Source organism: Mytilus edulis, chromosome 10 (genome assembly GCF_963676685.1).
Source record: "Mytilus edulis chromosome 10, xbMytEdul2.2, whole genome shotgun sequence".
NCBI classification, from domain to species: domain Eukaryota; kingdom Metazoa; phylum Mollusca; class Bivalvia; order Mytilida; family Mytilidae; genus Mytilus; species Mytilus edulis.
In genome coordinates, this window is record NC_092353.1 from 79,147,439 (window position 1) to 79,170,330 (window position 22,892).

The 22,892-nt window shown below is 33.5% G+C and overlaps 1 protein-coding gene across 1 annotated transcript; it reads right to left on the bottom strand.

Annotated features, from left to right (window-relative positions):
• Positions 1-3,023: 3,023 nt before the first annotated feature.
• LOC139493018 (uncharacterized) lies at positions 3,024-21,767 on the bottom strand. The gene is made up of 5 exons (XM_071281161.1): positions 21,554-21,767; positions 14,593-14,825; positions 12,661-12,982; positions 4,821-5,053; positions 3,024-4,394 (listed from the first exon to the last, which is right to left on the bottom strand). The coding sequence occupies exons 1-5, from the start codon at positions 21,765-21,767 to the stop codon at positions 3,024-3,026; spliced, it is 2,373 nt and encodes a 790-aa protein (XP_071137262.1).
• Positions 21,768-22,892: the final 1,125 nt, after the last annotated feature.

Sequence of the window (22,892 nt, forward strand, 5' to 3'; positions counted from 1 at the left end):
TGCTCTGTGTTTGTTATATGTTTTTGTCAGTTTTCATACGCCCCTTTTTGAAACGTATTATGGGGGACCGTTATCCGTGTTCGTCGTCAACACTTAGGACAATAACTCAACAATACTTTCACATGTTTTTGTTATAAACTTTGGTGATTGTTGTATATCTGTCGTGTACAAGTTGCGTTTTTGTACAGGTTATAACATGTACAAAAATATTGTACATGTTATAACATGTATAATGCAAAAATACAAGTTATAACATGTACAAAAGTACCTCATACATGTTATAACCTGTACAAAATATTGCTTAAAAATGGTTCTAACTTGTACAAAATTTAAGATAAATATTAATGAAGTAAAATACACATTTAATACTCACCAATGCATAAAGAACAACAACAATAAATAGGCCATAACGTGTCTCTTTCTGTAGAGGACAATGATCACATAGTTACAGAAATATATGTTTCATGACTTATGTTGGCAAAATGTGCTTTCATGTGATTGACTGTTTTATGTAGTCCATCATGGCTTAAATAAGTGTGACACTATTTACTAAAAGCTTGCATTTCCTCAATGACAATTACATTAGATACTAGTACATGAAACTAAATTCTTCCCAAAATTTTAAGAACGATGCCTAATAATATTGGGTAATACTCCTCCCTCTCGTTTCATAGCATGCAAAGACTAAAACAATGTCTTATATGCTTACGCTGTAAAATCAAGAGAGAGCTGACTTAGTTTTCATTGCACCACGTTTCATTATAAATATCTTTGGATCTACTCTTCAACATTTTTGGCCTTCAGCATGACTTATGTAAATTTATAACTCAATTTTTTTTATAAACTATAAGACTATTTCATTAGGCGAATGTCATTTTTATGTTTTAAATATATATCCTCTACTTTGAAAGCATGTATTTGTGTCCTTTGGGTGTTGTCTGCTCCTTGAGCGGGTTGTTATCTTTTAGACACATACCCCATTTCCATTCCCAATTTTATTTGTAGACACATCTGTCCTGGCTATCCTCTTATGTCTTTTAGTGTCAACTAGAATGAAAGTATTTTACTATTGCCTTCAAAGTGGACACTCACATTTACAATTCATCAAATAAAGATATGTCCATAGATAGTCATAAGAGAATCATAAGACACGTCCTAAGATATACATGTATCTTATGACAAGTCTTAGGACTGCTTCGTAATACCGACCCCTGGACATTAACTGTATCAAAAAAGGACAAAACACTCTAACATGAAGGAATAATAAAAAAGTTATGAAAATATTATTGATGTCAATAACATCTGTTGCGATAATAGAAACATATCCTTATTTTTCGATTTTGTACAAGTTAAAACCAAGCAATATTTTGTACAGGTTATAACATGTATGAGGTACTTTTGTACATGTTATAACTTGTATTTTTGCATCATACAAGTTATAACATGTACAATATTTTTGTACATGTTATAACCTGTACAAAATCGCAACTTGTACACGACATATCCATTGAAACAAGCTCCCTTTAACACATTTGATCTGAAATTTGAGAGCATTAGGAATTTATTTATAAAAAAAGGAATACATTGGTGACTAGTTTATATCTATTTTATAAGCTTCCCCTTTTTTGTTTTACCGGTAAGTTACTGATATGACATCGTGTAGTTATTGAACTTTATTTGTTGAAAATAGTTGAACACTTTATATTTGTCACACTTTGGAAGGTTATAAATGTTCAAAAATCGAGGCAACAAAATTAGTGCGGTAGCCTTAATAATGCCAAATTATCCATTCCTTGTGTCAATGAATGGGTACCACTGTGCGTGCATTTTTTTAATATTTTTTTCGGGCGGAAAGGGGGGGGGTATTTGAGCAGTGCACACAGTTTTTTTTAGTTGATCATATGGTCAATAGAATAAGATCGAGTTATATCAGAGCGCGACCGGCATATAATGCCCTGATGGCGTAGCTCTTTATTTCTATCTTTGTTTCAAGCGGTCTTTTATAATTTCCATAAGAGGCCGTCGACAGCTCTACCAATTGTTTACGCGTCCGTAATCCGACTATCGATATTATTTAATTTTCGGGGAAAGGCTTATTTTACAACAACTTGAAGGATATCAACTCGCCCAAATCACGACATTCCTGACATGAGTTCGACTGTCGTCAATCGATATTCGACGCCCTACGCTAAGCGCTAAATACTGCTTCACAAAGAAACATCACCTTTTACCCTTTTTATGTTGCACTAACCACCGTATCTTATAAATCTTCTAAACGGTGTTCTTGAATATTTTTTTCTTACGAATCAAAGAAACATTCTAATGGTTGAGGGCTTTTTTATTGCATGGCAAATGTGAAAGCTTCTCATTATCAATTGAATTTCAGGACAGATTTAATCGACTTTCTCTTGGCATTTTTATGTATTGTATCTTTCTCTCAATAAAAAGGGAGTATCTGCACGGAAGAACGCGAAATAAAATTGCTATTCACGATGAACGAACAATTAAAAAATTCCTTCACGTGTATCGTTTTACCGATTTCACGAAACACGGCGAATAACGAACCTTTTTCACGTGAAATAAAAATGGCAAAACACGTTGTACGAAAATAACCCTTTACCACCCTCCGGCATGATCAGTTAATACATAAAATTTCCTGTACCAAGTCAGGAATATAACAGTTGTTTTCGGTTGATGTGTTTAAGCTTTTGATTTTGCAAATTCATACCGGACTTTCTGTTTTGAATTTTCCTTAGAGATCGGTTTTTTTGTTATTTTACATTTAATTGTGATACAAACATAATTATGTTTCTTTTTAACGTTTTTTTACAATGTTTCATCTATGAACTTTACCTTGACCTATAATGGTTTACTTTTATAAATTGTTACTTGGATGGAGAGTTGTCTCATTTTCACTCATAGCACATCTTCCTATATCTATTTACTATTTTTATCTAATTTTTTTTAGAATTTTTGTTCATATAAAGTTGCACTGTATTCAATCACTTGTTTATTCATTCATGCTATTTGCAACGAATGTATAGAATTGTATATTCTCTCATTGTCTGATTTGACAACAATTCAACAATCTCCATATAACCATTATATCTGGCTACCAACAAAGGGGATGTTTCTTCATTCGGGCCTTTATCTGTGTCTGCCTTATTGTTTATTAATGTTTGCACTACTTTAATATGTCCTTCCTTACAAGCAATGTATATAGGCGATTCACCAGTATGTTTGCACTTATTAATGTCTGCTTTATTGTCTATTAGAATCTGAACTACTTCAGTATGCCCTTCCTCGCAAGCAATGAATAGAGGTGATTCACCAGTATGTTTGCACTTATTAATGTCTGCTTTATTGTCTATTAGTACCCGAACTACTTCACTATGTCCTTCCTGACAAGCAATGAACAGAGGAGAATTTCCAGTATTTCCACACTTATTCATGTCTGCATTATTGTCTTTTAGCATTTGAACTACTGCAGCGTGTCCTCCCTGACAAGCCATGTACAGAGGTGATTCCCTAGTACCTCTACATTTATCAATGTCTGCCTTATTGTCTAAAAGCATCTGAACTACTTTAATATGTCCATTTTCACAAGCAGTGAACAGAGGTGAAGCTTCGTCTGTTGTACACTGATTGATATCTGCCTTATTGTTAATAAGCATTTGAACTAATTCATTATGCCCACATGAACAGCCCATGTACAAAGCGGATATACCATCCCCGTTGCGATGGTTTATATTAACTACGCAATAATTTAAACACCATTTAACTAAATCAATATCTCCAATGAAACAACACTGTATTAACGGAGTGCTGTTGTTATTTATATCATATAAACTAGTGAGTTTTTCCTGTTGTGATGTTTCTAAACTTTGAAGATGTAAAAGGAATCTTTTTCTAAAGATTGGAAGGTTCATGTTGATGTTGCAGTAAACATCAATAACGTGTCCTCTTGACCAGTCATCTACCATTCTGGCTATATACATTTGCTTATATTTTTCTTGTACAATAATTAAAAACTCCTCACTCTTGTGTTTTCTTTCAAATAAAAATCTTTCACGAATAAAACTACTAGTGGCATTTTTAATTAAACAGTGAATCATAACACCTCCAAAGTAAAAAGCAAGAAAGTCAAATAGCTTGTCATGAATAGTTCGGTACTCTTCACCATCTTTTCTGATAAATGTATGTATAAGGGATTCAAGTTCATCCATTATGAGTAATCTTGATGTTCCCTTGGAAATTTTACAAGCTTCACACGTGTTATTTATGATTGTTTCTATATCTTTATCAACATTTTCTGTCAGCCATTTTTCTTTTAAACTATTATTAAACATTACACACAAAGCAAGTGCACAATATTTGTCATGTGCTCCCTCTGTCTGTAATTTATCAATCTCTTCTTTATAAACTATAAATGGATTTTTAAAGATATCAACAATATTCAGTTTGGTGTTTTCGTTGCACAAATGACATAGAAGTGGAAAACAATCAAACATGTCTAAAAAATCATTGACTATAGGTGCGTTTCTTTTGAGATAAAGTTCGGCGATAGATTGTTTTTCAGTTTTTGACAAACGTAGTTTATCAGATAAAAGGTTGCATTCACTGGATTGAAAAAATGACAAACATTTCATCTTAGTATCATTATACACTTGAAGTCTGCAAGATATGATTAATTTAACTTTTTTCATTTCCACTAATGTTTTGATTTGGTCCATTCGATTTTTCCACTTTTCAAAACTCTTTAGATTTAAAGTATATTTTCCACAAAAATCATCAACAACAAACATGATATGCTTACTTACATTGTGCCACTTGATGATTTCTTTAGGGCCTGATACTGGAAAAATATCATAGCCTTCTGTTTGCATCGTTAGAGCAACGCGATGCATTAATGATGATTTTCCTACTCCTGCACTTCCAGTGACAACAATGAAATTATGTTCTTTGATATAATTCAAAACACTTTTTTCTCCATTAGTTTCAAAAAACATTTTGTCAGATTCTATCCATGTTTCTAAATCATCTTTAATGCGCTCTGAAAAATCAACAAAGCATCATCAAACAGTAAAAGGCATGCTGGTAGATCTTAAAATCGCTCACACGAAACAACAGTATAAAGTTCTAAACTAAATACTAGTATATCAATTGTTTCCATTAATTAAAGCAACAGTAGTATAAAGGTGTTCAAAAGTCATAACAGAGAAGCTAAATGAATATATATACATTATATGTTATTCAGGTCTCAGACAGGGTATATACTGTGACATTCCCGGCTTAGAGTTTATATCCCCTGAGCCAAAGGCGAAGGGGATATAACCCCTAAGCCGGGAATGTCACAGTATATATCCTTTCTGAGACCTGAATTACATATATATTACGGATTACCCCTGACTTAATGTTATTTTCCAGTGCAGGTATTTGTTGACAACACATATATATTGAAAAACCCAACCTGATATGTTCGTAAAGGATTTTCTAATTTGCTGTGAACATAATTTTATCGTGTATGTAATAATTTATAATAACACTTTTAACATCAAATTAAAGTATTAAAAGTGTTAATTGCGTGATTTTGTATCAAAAATGTATTATTGACTGAAGCACGTCATTATTTTCCCTCTGTGAACCTCTGACAGTCTGATAGCTTATGACTACGTCACATAGTAACCGGTTTTATGATGACGTTTTTGAGGTTCCAATTGGGGATAAAAACGTCGTATATACCCCGGCAGTTTCCTGAATATATTATGACATCTCTGTGTTGTTATCCAATCAGAAACCTCGCCACATTTGTAATCCGTAATATATATATATATATATATATATATATATATAAAACGTCTGAATAATAGTCAACGATTTTTCCCACGTCATATTCAACAAATTTTTAGAATGGTGCAAGCGTCTTAAGGTGTCAGACCACCAATTAAAAATCCCTATCTGTTCAACCAAATTTTGCAATTTTCACAGCTTTCTAAATATTTTACCTTAAGTTTAACTTCAAGGAAACTAGGTATATCCTGAATTGTACATGTATCACCTTCCTACATGCCAATTTTCAACCAATGTTTAAAGTCTTGTAACAAATTTCTGATTTTGAAAAGACAGGTACTACCAAAATAACTCCCGGTTTTCTGGAAATCTTAAATTAGTGTACTATGTAGCGCATTAATCCTGAATTTTTAATGCAAACTCATAGACAAGTGAATTTTGGCTCAAAATGGTCTAAATATATTTCCCTTTCACCAAAAGTTTCATTTCTGCAAATTTATTGGTTAGTTTAAGTAAGCAATGACATCAAAAGCACTATTTTGTGTCAAAGTAGGACTACTTTTACATACGTTCTAAATTGGAGGGAGTAATTGCTGGTCTGACACCTTAACTGATGTTCGGTTTGCCTTTTTTATTGTATAAATTTCAAGATTTAGTAAAAGTTTAATCTAAGAAGACTTAAAGATGTTTCATTTAACATCAGAATCTGACTGACGAAGGATATCTGTTATCCGAAATATTTATAAATAATTACATTTATAGTTCCTTTTTATATCATTGGTGTTGTTATGTACACTTTTTAGGCGTTTATATATATATATATATATATATATATATATATATATATATATATATATATATATATTCATTAAATAAAATAATAAAATAAGTAAAAAGTTAACAGTTCCATTCTATCGATTTCATCCTTCCATTGGGACTCTTCAGGATAACTGATGTAGTGTCGCTATAGGCGATGTCGTTAAGGAGGTTTATGACGTTCCGTCATTGTTCGTTATTAAAAGTTCTCGGGATTTAATTTTAATTATAGCCGGACCGGAATCATTAACTCAAAGTCATTTTATCGACCTTGTTATCAAACATCTATGTCCGTCAATTCCAAGTTATATCAAAGATGATATGGAATTTTTAAATCACATTCCTGCCATAGTTCCGGAAGAAACACTATTAACAAGCTTTGATGTTACAAGTCTATACACAAATATTCCCCATGATCTAGGTCTTACAGCCGTAAAATACTGGATCGAAGAAAAACGGGATGAAATTGACAGTAGATTTGAAACAAACTTCATACTAGAAGCTACCAAAATAGTTCTGGAAGAAAATACATTTTATTTCGACGGAAACAAATACAGACAAATTAAAGGTACAGCCATGGGAACTAAAGTTGTCCCCACATACGCAAATTTAGTGATGGGATACTTAGAGCAACAGATGTATCGACAAATATCTGTCCAATTCGATCAAAATTTCTGTGATTATGTCATTAAATTTTGGAAAAGATATTTAGATGACTGTATAATATTTTGGAGCAGATCAGAAAAGGATTTATATAAATTTAAAGATCTTATCAACTCCTTACATCCGTCAATTAAATTCACCATGGAAACCAGTGACACACAACTACCATTTTTGGATATCCTCATCTTAAAATCAGGCAGACATATAACAACGGATATTTATTATAAATCCACAGACACCCATCAATACTTAAATTTTCATTCGTGTCATCCGTCCCATACAAAACGAAATATACCTTACTGTATGGCAAGACGGATTTGTGCTATAGTATCTGACCATAACATTCGAGAAGTACGTTTGAAGGAATTAAAAGGCTATTTGACACAACAGCTATACCCAGAGGGTTTAATCGAAAGTGGAATTCGAAAATCTAAACTCTTGACACTTCAAGAATTACGAACCCCGAAAGTGAAAGACACGGACGAAACCTTAAAGAAAATACCGTTTGTTAGTACACATGACCCGTATTTACCAAACGTTTTTAATACAATTAAATCAAACCTTCCGATTCTACACGAAAGTGAAACTATGAAAAAATTGATACCGGAAAAAAACTTAATCTACAGCCGAAGACAACCTAAAAACTTAAAGAAACACTTAACCAGAGCTCGGTTCGAACCGAAGGTTAATGACTTTGAAATAAAGTCTTGCGGAGATTCAAGATGCGGTGTTTGTGGCCAAGATACGAAATATTTAGAAACGGGTAAAATGAAATCATTTAAAGATGGCAAAAAATTTCATGTGAACGCCAATATGACATGTAAGACAACAAACTTTATTTACTGCGTCACATGTCCTGGTTGTCACGAAAATTATATTGGACAGACCGGGAATAGCCTCTGTGAACGGGTGCGAGTTCACAAAGAACAAATAAAACACCCACAATACAGAATTTCGCCAATTAGTGCCCATCTTGACATTTGTGGTAAAAAGCATTTTCAAATAATGCCTATTTTTAAATGTAGACGGGATGAAGCATATAGAAAAGAGATGGAACGTTATTTCATAACAACGTTCCGATCAAAATTAAATCCCGAGAACTTTTAATAACGAACAATGACGGAACGTCATAAACCTCCTTAACGACGTCGCCTATAGCGACACTACATCAGTTATCCTGAAGAGTCCCAATGGAAGGATGAAATCGATAGAATGGAACTGTTAACGTTTTACTTATTTTATTATTTTATTTAATGAATATATATATCTGCACATGTGAAAATTATTTTTTACGCCTATATATATATTTTATGTTATTTCGTCTGAATAATTTGTTATTTTTAAACATCGCAGACTCTAATGTAACTATACTACCGTTGTCAAATCTGAAATATTTACAAATTTAGACCGTTCAGTGCTGTTTTTTTTTTAATTCTTTTTGACGCAATTTTTCTTGTAACATCATAATTGTCGACACCGTTAAAGCTTTAGAATTGTGCTAGTTCATATCGCACATTATTATTTTTTCTTTAAAGCATATATTTGAACTCTCTGATGTATGTAATTGGTCATATAACCTATGTCGTGTTTATCAAATTTTTAGAATTGTGCAAGCGTCTTAACTGATGTTCGGGGTTTTTTTTATTGGATAAATTTCAAGATTGTAACAGCTTAATCTAAGTAGACTGATAATTGATTCATTCAACATCACAATCATATATACCGATGAAGGATATCTGTTATCCGAAATATTTATAAATAATTACATTTATAGTTTCTTTTTATGTTATTGGTGTTGTTATGTACACTTTTTAGGCGTTTATATATATATATATATATATATACAACTCGTCTAAACATCAACCCAACAATGTTAGATCTGTAAATTTGCTTTCGCAAATTTTTGATTCTTCCCTCGCCGGAATTCGAACCCATGCTACTGTGATATCGTGACACCAAATCGCCTGCACTGCAGCCGTCCCGCTAGACCACACGACCACCTGGGCTCTCAAAAAAAGAGCTTTCGCTGGCCGTGTGTTACCTTTCCACGTCAGTTTTAATCTAGCGGCGTACTGCAGTACATGATATATAAGGCATGAAGATGTTATTGTTACAGATCAGCTAAATTATCTATAGTAAAGGATCCTACAAATGAATGTAAGATACAGTCACAGAAAATAATTATATTTATAAGTACGTCTGAGTCAGTGACAACCCTACAACAGATGTATCCATCGGATCGCCATCAATAATGGTGATACATGGCTGTGTACATAATGTATATACAACTCGTCTAAACATCAACCCAACAATGTTAGATCTATAAATTTGCTTTCTCAAATTTTTGGTTCTTCCCTCGCCGGGATTCGAACCCATGCTACTGTGATATCGTGACACCAAATCGCCTGCACTGCAGCCGTCCCGCTAGACCACACGACCACCTGGGCTCTCAAAAAAAGAGCTTTCGCTGGCCGTGTGTTACCTTTCCACGTCAGTTTTAATCTAGCGGCGTACTGCAGTACATGATATATAAGGCATGAAGATGTTATTGTTACAAATCAGCTAAATTATCTATAGTAAAGGATCCTACAAATGAATGTAAGATACAGTCACAGAAAATAATTATATTTATAAGTACGTCTGAGTCAGTGACAACCCTACAACAGATTATCCATCGGATCGCCATCAATAATGGTGATACATGGCTGTGTACATAATGTATATACAACTCGTCTAAACATCAACCCAACAATGTTAGATCTATAAATTTGCTTTCGCAAATTTTTGGTTCTTCCCTCGCCGGGATTCGAACCCATGCTACTGTGATATCGTGACACCAAATCGCCTGCACTTCAGCCGTCCCGCTAGACCACACGACCACCTGGGCTCTCATAAAAAAGAGCTTTCGCTGGCCGTGTGTTACCTTTCCACGTCAGTTTTAATCTAGCGGCGTACTGCAGTACATGATATATAAGGCATGAAGATGTTATTGTTACAGATCAGCTAAATTATCTATAGTAAAGGATCCTACAAATGAATGTAAGATACAGTCACAGAAAATAATTATATTTATAAGTACGTCTGAGTCAGTGACAACCCTACAACAGATGTATCCATCGGATCGCCATCAATGATGGTGATACATGGCTGTGTACATAATGTATATACAACTCGTCTAAACATCAACCCAACAATGTTAGATCTATAAATTTGCTTTCGCAAATTTTTGGTTCTTCCCTCGCCGGGATTCGAACCCATGCTACTGTGATATCGTGACACCAAATCGCCTGCACTGCAGCCGTCCCGCTAGACCACACGACCACCTGGGCTCTCAAAAAAAGAGCTTTCGCTGGCCGTGTGTTACCTTTCCACGTCAGTTTTAATCTAGCGGCGTACTGCAGTACATGATATATAAGGCATGAAGATGTTATTGTTACAGATCAGCTAAATTATCTATAGTAAAGGATCCTACAAATGAATGTAAGATACAGTCACAGAAAATAATTATATTTATAAGTACGTCTGAGTCAGTGACAACCCTACAACAGATGTATCCATCGGATCGCCATCAATAATGGTGATACATGGCTGTGTACATAATGTATATACAACTCGTCTAAACATCAACCCAACAATGTTAGATCTATAAATTTGCTTTCTCAAATTTTTGGTTCTTCCCTCGCCGGGATTCGAACCCATGCTACTGTGATATCGTGACACCAAATCGCCTGCACTGCAGCCGTCCCGCTAGACCACACGACCACCTGGGCTCTCAAAAAAAGAGCTTTCGCTGGCCGTGTGTTACCTTTCCACGTCAGTTTTAATCTAGCGGCGTACTGCAGTACATGATATATAAGGCATGAAGATGTTATTGTTACAGATCAGCTAAATTATCTATAGTAAAGGATCCTACAAATGAATGTAAGATACAGTCACAGAAAATAATTATATTTATAAGTACGTCTGAGTCAGTGACAACCCTACAACAGATTATCCATCGGATCGCCATCAATAATGGTGATACATGGCTGTGTACATAATGTATATACAACTCGTCTAAACATCAACCCAACAATGTTAGATCTATAAATTTGCTTTCGCAAATTTTTGGTTCTTCCCTCGCCGGGATTCGAACCCATGCTACTGTGATATCGTGACACCAAATCGCCTGCACTTCAGCCGTCCCGCTAGACCACACGACCACCTGGGCTCTCATAAAAAAGAGCTTTCGCTGGCCGTGTGTTACCTTTCCACGTCAGTTTTAATCTAGCGGCGTACTGCAGTACATGATATATAAGGCATGAAGATGTTATTGTTACAGATCAGCTAAATTATCTATAGTAAAGGATCCTACAAATGAATGTAAGATACAGTCACAGAAAATAATTATATTTATAAGTACGTCTGAGTCAGTGACAACCCTACAACAGATGTATCCATGTTGAAGACAGTACCTTGACCTATAGTTGCTTACTTTTATAAATTGTGACTTGGATTGAGAGTTGTCTTATTGGCACTCAAACCACATCTTCCTATATTATGTACAATTAATTGCAATCCAATTCCAATTAATACAACTACAAAAGTGCTGGATAAAAAATAAGGCTTTGACATCGACTATTTTAACAGTAACTTTGTTTTAACTATCTTGACCTGTCCTTTTATAGAAACAGTTTGCTCTTACGTTTATAGCAACATGACGGATGACACATATTGAGCAGGATCTTCAAAATAACACTTCCCTGTAGTTCTTGTTGGGGTTCGTGTTGCTCAGTATTTAGTTTCCTATGTTGAATTTTGTAGAGTTATCTTTATTTCGGCTTTCCCCATAGCATTTGTCAGTTTGTGTTCGACTTATGAGCTTGATCATCCATTGGGTAGCTTCTGCCTGTCATTGCCAATTTAAACTTAACGCTGATTCATGCTCATATACAGATTCGTTAGTCGGAATAACTGATGTAATGCATGCAATGCCAGTGATGCTTTCCCTGTCGACAAATAAATAAACTCACCCTATATACCAGGATTAAAAAAATATGTTTATTCAAGACGCGCGTTTCTTCTACTAAGGACCCATCAGTGACGCTCGAGTAAAAAAAATGTTTAAAAGGCCAAATAAAGTATGAAGTTGATGAGCATAAGTCTAGCACCTAATTGGAGTTCATGCGATTTTCTAAATGCATGAAGTATCAAATTTGAAAAAAAAACTACCAAATATTCATTAAAAAAGGAAAAGGGTAAAATTATGAACATTATGTCACACCCTTTATTTTTCTTTAGCTGAGTAAAATATACATTCTGTACCTTTAATATCCAATGGGATCGTGTCTTTTAAAATCAATATTTCCTCTTTGACATTTGAGTGTTCCGTTCTTAAAGTGCTGATCGAACCTTGAACGTCCTTCAGATTTTCCGTCAGTTTTGAGTATTCAATCTGTAAAGTAATGTGGGAATCTTGAAATGCCGTCAGATTTTCTGTTACTTTTGAGTGTTCAGTCTGTAACTTACTGATTGAATCTTGCACCTCTCTCAGGTTTATCGTCACCCTTTTGTGTTCAATCTTCAAACCTATCATTGTTTGCTTAAGCTCTTTCATCTCCTCCTTCGATTTTTTCATATCCAAAATAATTTCCTCTTTCGACTTATCTAATACTTTCACTTTTAACTCTATACACTCTTGGATAATTTGTTGACCTCCTAATCGACCAACAGCCTAGAATGAATAATCAATAAACTATCAACACATGCATATGCCTCGATAGTATCACTGTCATACAATGAAATATGCGACTGTCATATAATGGAATTTGATGGCTGTGTCATACGAGTGAGAGGTTTAGCTTGCTATAAATCCAGGTTTTATACACTAATTTTAATAGAAGGCCATACTAACTTAATTCTTAAATGTGTTGGAAAGTACATATATCATATTTCATCACATTTTTTATCTATGTTATATGTGTCGTGTCTGTTTGTTCTTTCGTAAGATTCTTGGTACAATTATATAACGCAATTTTCTTGTATTCCAGGACTCTGAGTTCACTTTACTCAGTACAGTGTTGTTCAGTATTAAAAGCGCGTTATAGTGCATGCTTATCTACAAATATATAATATGTTCTCATATGAACTTACAATTTACCTATTATATCTGTTTGTTTTGTTCACACATTGTTGTCAATATAATGGAATTTTATGAAACTGTTATAAAATGAAATATGCGACTGTCATATATAGACAATAATAGTGCATTGACTTGACATATCAACGATATAAGGATGAGGCTTAGAAACGGGGAAATGCGAGGCTGTGTCGAGCTATTTCCCCGTTTCGGGCCGAATCCTTATATCGTTGATATGTCAAGTCAATGCACTATTATTGTCTTTATACTGCAATTTAAAAAAAATTTGTTTAATGCGTTTAGGTTATTTATTTGATTTAAATATTGGGGAAAATACCCTTTAGAAAGGCCTCACATCATGCTCGCGGAGAAATATACAACACAATGAAATTTACATTTACCTGTTGAAACCAACACTCGATGGTGAACGAAATCGTTGGAGTATGTCACTTAGATATCAACCATAAGCATAAAACATAATGATTTATAGGTTGCACAAAAAATATAACAAATTAAATATGTTTTTCCAATAATTGCAAAAGAAACAATGGTATAAGTCGTTCCACGCATCGTTGTATGCATTTGAAACAAGAACAGGTTGAAGGAGTCGTATGAATAATTCAATATTATTTCGGCAGTTTCTATTTAAATATTCATGAGGAAAAGTGATATCGGGTCAGTGACTGTATATGACATAGAAATATACAGTCAACGCATTTTGACTGCTCAAATAGAACGAGTGCAGTATAAAATGCAATTTGATGGCAGTGTCCTGCGCGTGAGAGGTTTAGCTAGTTATAAAACCAGGTTTTCTTTATCAATTTCTACATAAAAAATGCCTGTACCAAGTCAGGAAAGTTGTTATCAATTCGTTTGAAGAGTTTAAGCTTTTGATTTTGACATTTGATTAATTACTTACCGTTTAGAATTGTCCTTGGAGTTCAGTATTTTTGAGATTTTCCTTTATACAAAAAAGAGGTTTAGCTAGCTATAAAACCAGGTGTAATCCATTATATTTTACATAAGGAAATGTATGTATCAAGTCATTAATATGATAGTGGTTTTCCATTCGTTTAATGTGCAAATGATATGTTCGGGATTCTGATATTGCCATTTGACCAAGGATTTTCAGATTTGAATTTTCATTGGAGATCGTCTTTTTTTTTATTTTACATTTTACATTGTATATAGAAAATAATGCTTACATCTGAAATATCTTTCCATGCTGTGTTGAAATAAGCAGTGTCTATATTATCACTGTCATGATGAGCTAGGATGTTTCTGTACCACTTTATTCTTGCAAGATCAGGTCCAGGAGTTGTCTCCCCTGGTAGTGGTAGTTTGTCAAACCCATTACTGGGAGGAATGATAGAAGTCAGGTTTCTGATCAAACAAATCATCAAGGTGACATCAATAAGTTTGGAATCAAGAATACCTCCTGTAAAATACAACACTTTACTGTTTTTACAGTAAGTATACTATGTGGTCTGCTCTTTGGCCTGGTTGTTGTCTTTTTGACACATTCCCCATTTCCATTCTCAATTTTATCATATATTAAACAGGAATATTCTAGATATTTATCTTTATAGAGCAATTTGACATCAGCAGAATTCATATGAAATTATCTAATAAAATATTATCCCCGGCTTAGTATATATCTAGGATTTTGATTGGTTAACGCACGTCGTTACAAAACCCATACCCCTGGGTGTTGCTAACCCATATCCCCGGACGTTGCTAACCATTATCAGGGGGAACTTCACGCAAGTTTTCCTTAGTTCCATGATTACTCCTTGTGAAATATTGAATTCTGTAGATTATCCATGATATTTGTAATTAAATATGAAATTCATTAACGATTTTGTCCTATAATGCCAATCATTTACACTCAGTATTAAAATGTATCACTTGACTGCCACATTTTCAAGGATTGGGACTACTGACCTCGCTATGCAAATTACCCACGTTGACGTTTCACCATCTATGACGTAACGCCAAATTTGACTCAATCCAGTTTCTCAAGACTTGAAAAGGCATGAATTAAGATCGCAATAACACTGACCAGAAAACGTGTATTTATTCATAACACAACATTCTTATATACAATAGACATAAGAGATGTGCTATGAGTGCTATGAGTGCCAATGAAACATTGAAGAAAAGATAAATGCAAAGAAACACTGGTGCTGTTTTTCATCCAAAAGTCTACCCGAGACCTTCTTTGGTTTAAGAGAGAAAAATTATTGTATGGTTTTAATTAGGGCTTAATGGTGAATAATAAAGCAATGGTTGAGTGGTCCTAGTTGTTATTCTTCCATCGATTATGACTGGGAACATTCAATACATCTTGATTGAACATAGCTTAGAGAAATATAAATACAAAAGTAGTAAAAATAATGTTTATTTACCAAATCAAATACGTTTGTAATGGGTGTTGATTCAATGCTAAACATATGGAAATTTTTATAGAAAATCCACATCCTTTATCCTTGTACTCTCATATTTGGCAATTTGATCACTGATAGATATAGTATTATTGCATGCAGTGCTAGCATTGATTTCATTAAAACAAGTTTATTAATGTAGTTATTGGTTAAAACAAATAAAAATATGGACCAAATCAAGTACACCTTTTAGGGTGCGCTCGATTTTAGTGACTCAGCAGGAGGTATTTTTGAATTTACAGGTTGGTTAGAACTTTTTGTAAAAAAAAACACTGGCACATCATAGAAAAGCAAGAGAGTAATCTATGTTTCAAATTTTATAACAAACATCTCTGTATTAAAGGCTGTGGATTTTCTATAAAAGTCTTGGTTTATTTGCCACAAAGTACTCGTTATCTATCAAATGAAATGAAACAGTAAATAATGATGCTTTGCATCAAGCTTCCCCTTGGTGTATGTACAAAATGGCCTATCTCTATTATTCGTTATATCTGTAGTTTTGATACAATTGAAGTTTGAAAAGATCGTACAAAAATGGCTACAGAAGAGGTCATAATGTTTGTCTCTAATATTTAATTAACTGTGCATTTGTATTCAGATATCGCAGATCAAATTTATTCGTTCATTGTTTAATCATACGTTTTTTGATTGAGTTAAGTCTGCCAATTGATATTTTATCGTATGTTTTTCTTTGTTGTGATGTTATGCTATTGTTTCAGAAAAAGGGAGAAGGTTTGGATCCGTTAAAACGTTTAATCCCGCTGCAAATGTTTGCACCTGTCCTAAGTCAGGAATCTGATGTACAGTAGTGTCGTTTGTTTATGTAATATATACGTGTTGCTCGTTTCTCGTTTTGTTTATATAGATTAGACCGTTGATTTTGCCGTTTGAATGGTTTTACACTAGTAATTTTGGGGCCCTTTATAGCTTGTTGTTCGGTGTGAGCCAAGGCTCCGTGTTGAAGGCCGTACTATAATGGTTTACTTTTTAAATTGTTATTTGTATGGAGAGTTGTCTCATTGGCACTCACACCACATCTTCCTATATCTATAAACCTTAAGAAATAATTCAAGGAAGTCATAAATTTGTTTGAAGAAATTTACACATGGCCTAGGCCGTGATATTCGAGTTTTATTCTGAACGTTAACAAGGGATATACTTAACGAATATCACGACACAGGTCATGTGTAAATTAAGAACAATTCTATGGCTTCTATGAACTATTTCTATTCTAAAAGGACGAAAACGGTCATTAAAAAACTGAAGCGAGGATGTGTATGCCATGAGTGTGGCTGTTCAATTCAATCCAATGTAAGATAAATGCAAAAAAACACCCACTTAATCTGTAGCTTGTATGAATCATTTCTTACATAACAGCTAGAAAAAATGTGATTGATTCTTTGAATTCTCAAGGCCAATATTTTCAATTTTTAATTTACATTTATTTCATGAATGCTACCGTAAAACTCACTATTGACATATGTTTACCAAGGCGCAACCATGTTGACTTGCTGGAATCAGTAAATGTGCGAATAATGCAATAGAAAATTTTTAAAAAATGAACAACTTCCTGAAAACTAACTTTTAATGCAATCCGAGTTTAGAAGGTGAACACAACGGAAAAACTTTCCGCTTTGGCGTTTTATTCGTATGCAATGTTTTATTCGTATGTTTTGAAATGACATTAACATTTTCTCTGCCATACGGGCTATCCGGCCTATTCAAAAACACTACCGTTGAGTGCCATGCTGAGGCCCAAAGGTCAACGGAATTTTGACGTTACGTAATAATAAAAATGACTTTATAATGCTGAGGTCTTGATTAGGAAAATGGACGGCTTCAACCCTAATCGAACGCCGTATTTTTGGGTTTTGCCACCAGAGGAAGATGATGAACCAGAATTTCGCATAAAATAGCGGGGACCTGAAGGATAAAAACTTGCCACCAATAGCACTTTTATTTATTGTTTTCCAATGAGTTAAAGAAGGAATTTGTGATACAAACACACAGGTTGGTTTCAAGACAAAATCTATATTTCTACATATATTTATAATGTTCATCATCAAAACAAAAGTAGTCATATTATAAGAAATAATCTAACGAGAAAAGAATAGTTTCATTCTTTCAAGTCCTAAAAATAATTCTAAGAAGGATATTTCAAGTTTATTCAACGGGAGATGTAAGCAAGCAAGAGCACCTGATAGCTTGATACATGTTCGAAAATCTTTATTTTCCGTTAATTAAAGAAACATGATGTCGGATTGTTGTTTAGTTTAGGAATTTTTTTTCTTTATTTATACTAACAAAAACACCAAAAAATTTCCCTGTATGAACTATTAGATTGATATATTAGTCGGTTTTTCGGTTTCCATGCACTACACGTTTACTAAATTGAATATGAATTTATAAAAAAGCTGTCATTAGCTTAAAAAACCTAACTATCAGACAACATAACAGCTAGAAAAAAATGTGATTGATTCTTTGAATTCTCAAGGCCAATATTTTCAATTTTTAATTTACATTCATTTCATGTATGCTACCGTAAAACTCACTATTGACATATGTTTACCAAGGCGCAACCATGTTGACTTGCTGGAATCAGTAAATGTGCGAATAATGCAATAGAAAATTTTTAAAAAATGAACAACTTCCTGAAAACTACATTTTAATGCAATCCGAGTTTAGAAGGTGAACACAACGGAAAAACTTTCCACTTTTGCGTTTTATTCGTATGCAATGTTTTATTCGTATGTTTTGAAATGACATTAACATTTTCTCTGCCATACGGGCTATCCGGCCTATTCAAAAACACTACCGTTGAGTGCCATGCTGAGGCCCAAAGGTCAACGGAATTTTGACGTTACGTAATAATAAAAATGACTCTATAATGCGGAGGTCTTGATTAGGAAAATGGACGGCTTCAACCCTAATCGAACGCCGTACTTTTGGGTTTTGCCACCAGAGGAAGATGATGAACCAGAATTTCGCATAAAATAGCGGGGACCTGAAGGATAAAAACTTGCCACCAATAGCACTTTTATTTATTGTTTTCCATTGAGTTAAAGAAGGAATTTGTGATACAAACACACAGGTTGGTTTCAAGACAAAATCTATATTTCTACATATATTTATAATGTTCATCATCAAAACAAAAGTAGTCATATTATAAGAAATAATCTAACGAGAAAAGAATAGTTTCATTCTTTCAAGTCCTAAAAAAATTTCTAAGAAGGATATTTCAAGTTTATTCAACGGGAGATGTAAGCAAGCGAGAGCACCTGATAGCTTGATACATGTTCGAAAATCTTTATTTTCCGTTAATTAAAGAAACATGATGTCGGATTGTTGTTTAGTTTAGGAATTTTTTTTCTTTATTTATACTAACAAAAACACCAAAAAATTTCCCTGTATGAACTATTGGATTGATATATTAGTCGGTTTTTCGGTTTCCATGCACTACACGTTTACTAAATTGAATATGAATTTATAATACAGCTGTCATTAGCTTAAAAAATCTAACTATCAGACAACATAACAGCTAGAAAAAATGTGATTGATTCTTTGAATTCTCAAGGCCAATATTTTCAATTTTTAATTTACATTCATTTCATGTATGCTACCGTAAAACTCACTATTGACATATGTTTACCAAGGCGCAACCATGTTGACTTGCTGGAATCAGTAAATGTGCGAATAATGCAATAGAAAATTTTTAAAAAATGAACAACTTCCTGAAAACTACATTTTAATGCAATCCGAGTTTAGAAGGTGAACACAACGGAAAAACTTTCCGCTTTTGCGTTTTATTCGTATGCAATGTTTTATTCGTATGTTTTGAAATGACATTAACATTTTCTCTGCCATACGGGCTATCCGGCCTATTCAAAAACACTACCGCTGAGTGCCATGCTGAGGCCCAAAGGTCAACGGAATTTTGACGTTACGTAATAATAAAAATGACTTTATAATGCGGAGGTCTTGATTAGGAAAATGGACGGCTTCAACCCTAATCGAACGCCGTACTTTTGGGTTTTGCCACCAGAGGAAGATGATGAACCAGAATTTCGCATAAAATAGCGGGGACCTGAAGGATAAAAACTTGCCACCAATTGCACTTTTATTTATTGTTTTCCATTGAGTTAAAGAAGGAATTTGTGATACAAACACACAGGTTGGTTTCAAGACAAAATCTATATTTCTACATATATTTATAATGTTCATCATCAAAACAAAAGTAGTCATATTATAAGAAATAATCTAACGAGAAAAGAATAGTTTCATTCTTTCAAGTCCTAAAAATAATTCTAAGAAGGATATTTCAAGTTTATTCAACGGGCGATGTAAGCAAGCGAGAGCACCTGATAGCTTGATACATGTTCGAAACTCTTAATCTTACTCTTTATTTTCCGTTAATTAAAGAAACATGATGTCGGATTGTTGTTAAGTTTAGGAATTTTTTTTCTTTATTTATACTAACAAAAACACCAAAAAATTTCCCTGTATGAACTATTAGATTGATATATTAGTCGGTTTTTCGGTTTCCATGCACTACACGTTTACTAAATTGAATATGAATTTATATAAAAGCTGTCATTAGCTTAAAAAATCTAACTATCATACAAACTTGTACACAAACATTCGAAGCACAAACATATGCAGTGAATTTTTACATGGTACATGTTTCTGGAGAAATCTAATAACGATTCTGAAGACTAAATAATCTGCAATTATCTTTAAAAAAAACCTTTTCTTGCAAATAAAATTACAAAAATCCAAGATAATATGCCTCCAAAATACATTTTCAAATGAGATAATATTTGGAGGCAATAGTGAAAGCCTAATAACGAAAAAAACAACAATGTGACCACAGAATGCTTATTAAAATGTTTTATTAAGACTACGGAAGACACTTGTCTCACATTTTTTTTTAATTGATTACCCACGACAGTAGAGGGGCATTATTTTTATCTGTCTGTGCGTCCGTTCGTTCGTCCTTCAGTCCGTCGGATCGTCTGTCCAGCTTCAGGTCAAAGTGTTTGGCCAAGGTAGTTTTAATGAATTCCGATTACCTTGAAACTAAAATAAAACATGTTCCCTATGATATGAATGTCAAAATAGAGTTTTGAAACCACTTTAATGGTCAACTGAACATAGAAAATGATAGTGCGATTGTGACATCAATATGCTAATACAACGAAGTCCCATGACTATTGGTACAATGTAAACAATTTCAGGAAGCAAAGCCTGACGTCAAACGCCGACGAAAGCATATAGATCCTGACTCTAAATGTTTTTATTTTTTTTAGTAAACTGTTGTGACTCAACAAATAAAGATTTGAAATAGTCGATCGTTTTTCAAATATTTTCTGGAAACGCAGTACATCAATATTTAAGACAAAGGTATCTTAAATCGTTGCGGAAATTCCAGAGATTTAAAAAAAAATGCTGAACTAATTGTGAATATCATACTTAACGAAAGTGTTAGTTATAATTTTAATTTTTTTTCTGGAACCTTGCTCAAATAATACTACCAAGTCCAAAGCTTTCTGTGAGGTATTCTCTGGGTATGGACGCATTTGGGAACAGATATACAAGTGGAGGAGAGGAAGATTCGATTATTTGTTATCTTAAATTAGTAAATGTATGAACCAGAAGCATGTTGACTTAGCAGACCTATATCAATACAGGATAACAAAAATTTCCAGCAGTTACAAAAACATACCACTTCCCGGAAACAAAATATTCCACTGAGCTTGGTTCAATATTCTCTTTTTATGAAGATCACAAAGGGTGTTGTAGTTTTTACTAAGCGTTGATTGTAGGCAAGTAGGTGAAAATTCTCTGTCAAAAAATATACGGACTGCTCTGGGTGACACTCCTTTCAGTAACAACACTAATCGGACACAATTCTCCTCTTCTTCAGAAATGGCAGCCATTTTTTTAGAAGACCTTCTGTCGTGCGATATATTTATATGTCTTTATCATTATTATCCTGTGTTCAACAATGTTAAATACCTTCCTGCAAAATACAAATAATTATCTTGCAAAAAAAGAATTTAAACATAGGCAGTTCGCGACTGCATGTAGATTTGATATGCAAATGCTAATATCAAATTGGCAATACTTTTTATATGATAACAGCACAAAACATCAAAGGTGAATGAAAAATAACTGAAGACCAATAATAAAATATTCATCATTGTTCATCTTTAAGTTAAAAAGTGTGAAGAAAACTCCGATGAAAATTTGGTAAAGTTATTTATTTAAATATCTAAATTGAAAACAAAAATCGGTCTTGTATAGTCTGTGTTTGATTGAAGTCTTTCAAAGTTGTACGTACAAAAAACACCTCATGACCTTAAAAAAACAATGAATGGTCTGTTCTTGAGTTTATTATCAAAAGACACTCAAACAGATACATTTAATCGTAAAAGTTACACTGTAGGAGATATTTAAACACTTTTAAGGTCATCTGACTGAATATATTAAAAAAAAGATGAGCACATCTTTAGCTGCAATATCATTATATTGATACAACTTAAGCAGATCAATGGACAGCAAGATTAATCACCAAACAGTCATAATGACATATTAAAAAGTCACGCTTGAATCTTACAATTCTTGTGTCAGTTAGAATACTAATGTCTGCAAAGATGTTATGGAATTTTATTACATTGGTTGTAATGAATTACATTGATTTCCCAGTTAAATAAAAACCGATAATTTCACATGTGAAATAAACGTGGTTATGTCACTCTCTGACGGCATACAACAATAGGCTTTGTCAAGACGTCGATTTCGGCGGATCAAAACAAATTGTGAATGCGTAGAAAAAAGATATAGTTCCTTGCATGTTTTACATTAATTTCTTTTAAAAAAAAAAAGCCATTTGCCAATGTACTAAAAAGAATAACTAATTAAAGAATTCAAATATTGAAAAATACCGAACAACACTGATAATTAACTCATGCGCTACGCGCATTCGTGAATTAATGTGTTGACCGGTCACTCGTTGAATATTTTTCTCTATTTGAATTCTTCGATTAGTTCTTCTATAATTA

Bases quoted from the DNA above. Each gene is read 5' to 3' on its own strand.
- LOC139493018 (XM_071281161.1), bottom strand. From the start codon at position 21,767: ATGGCTGCCATTTCTGAAGAAGAGGAGAATTGTGTCCGATTAGTGTTG. The intron at 12,983-14,592 runs GTAAGCATTATT...TATTCATTCTAG, and splicing joins CATGGAAAGATATTTCAGAT to GCTGTTGGTCGATTAGGAGG. The intron at 5,054-12,660 runs GTTCGATCAGCA...TTGATTTTTCAG, and splicing joins AAATCTGAAGGACGTTCAAG to AGCGCATTAAAGATGATTTA.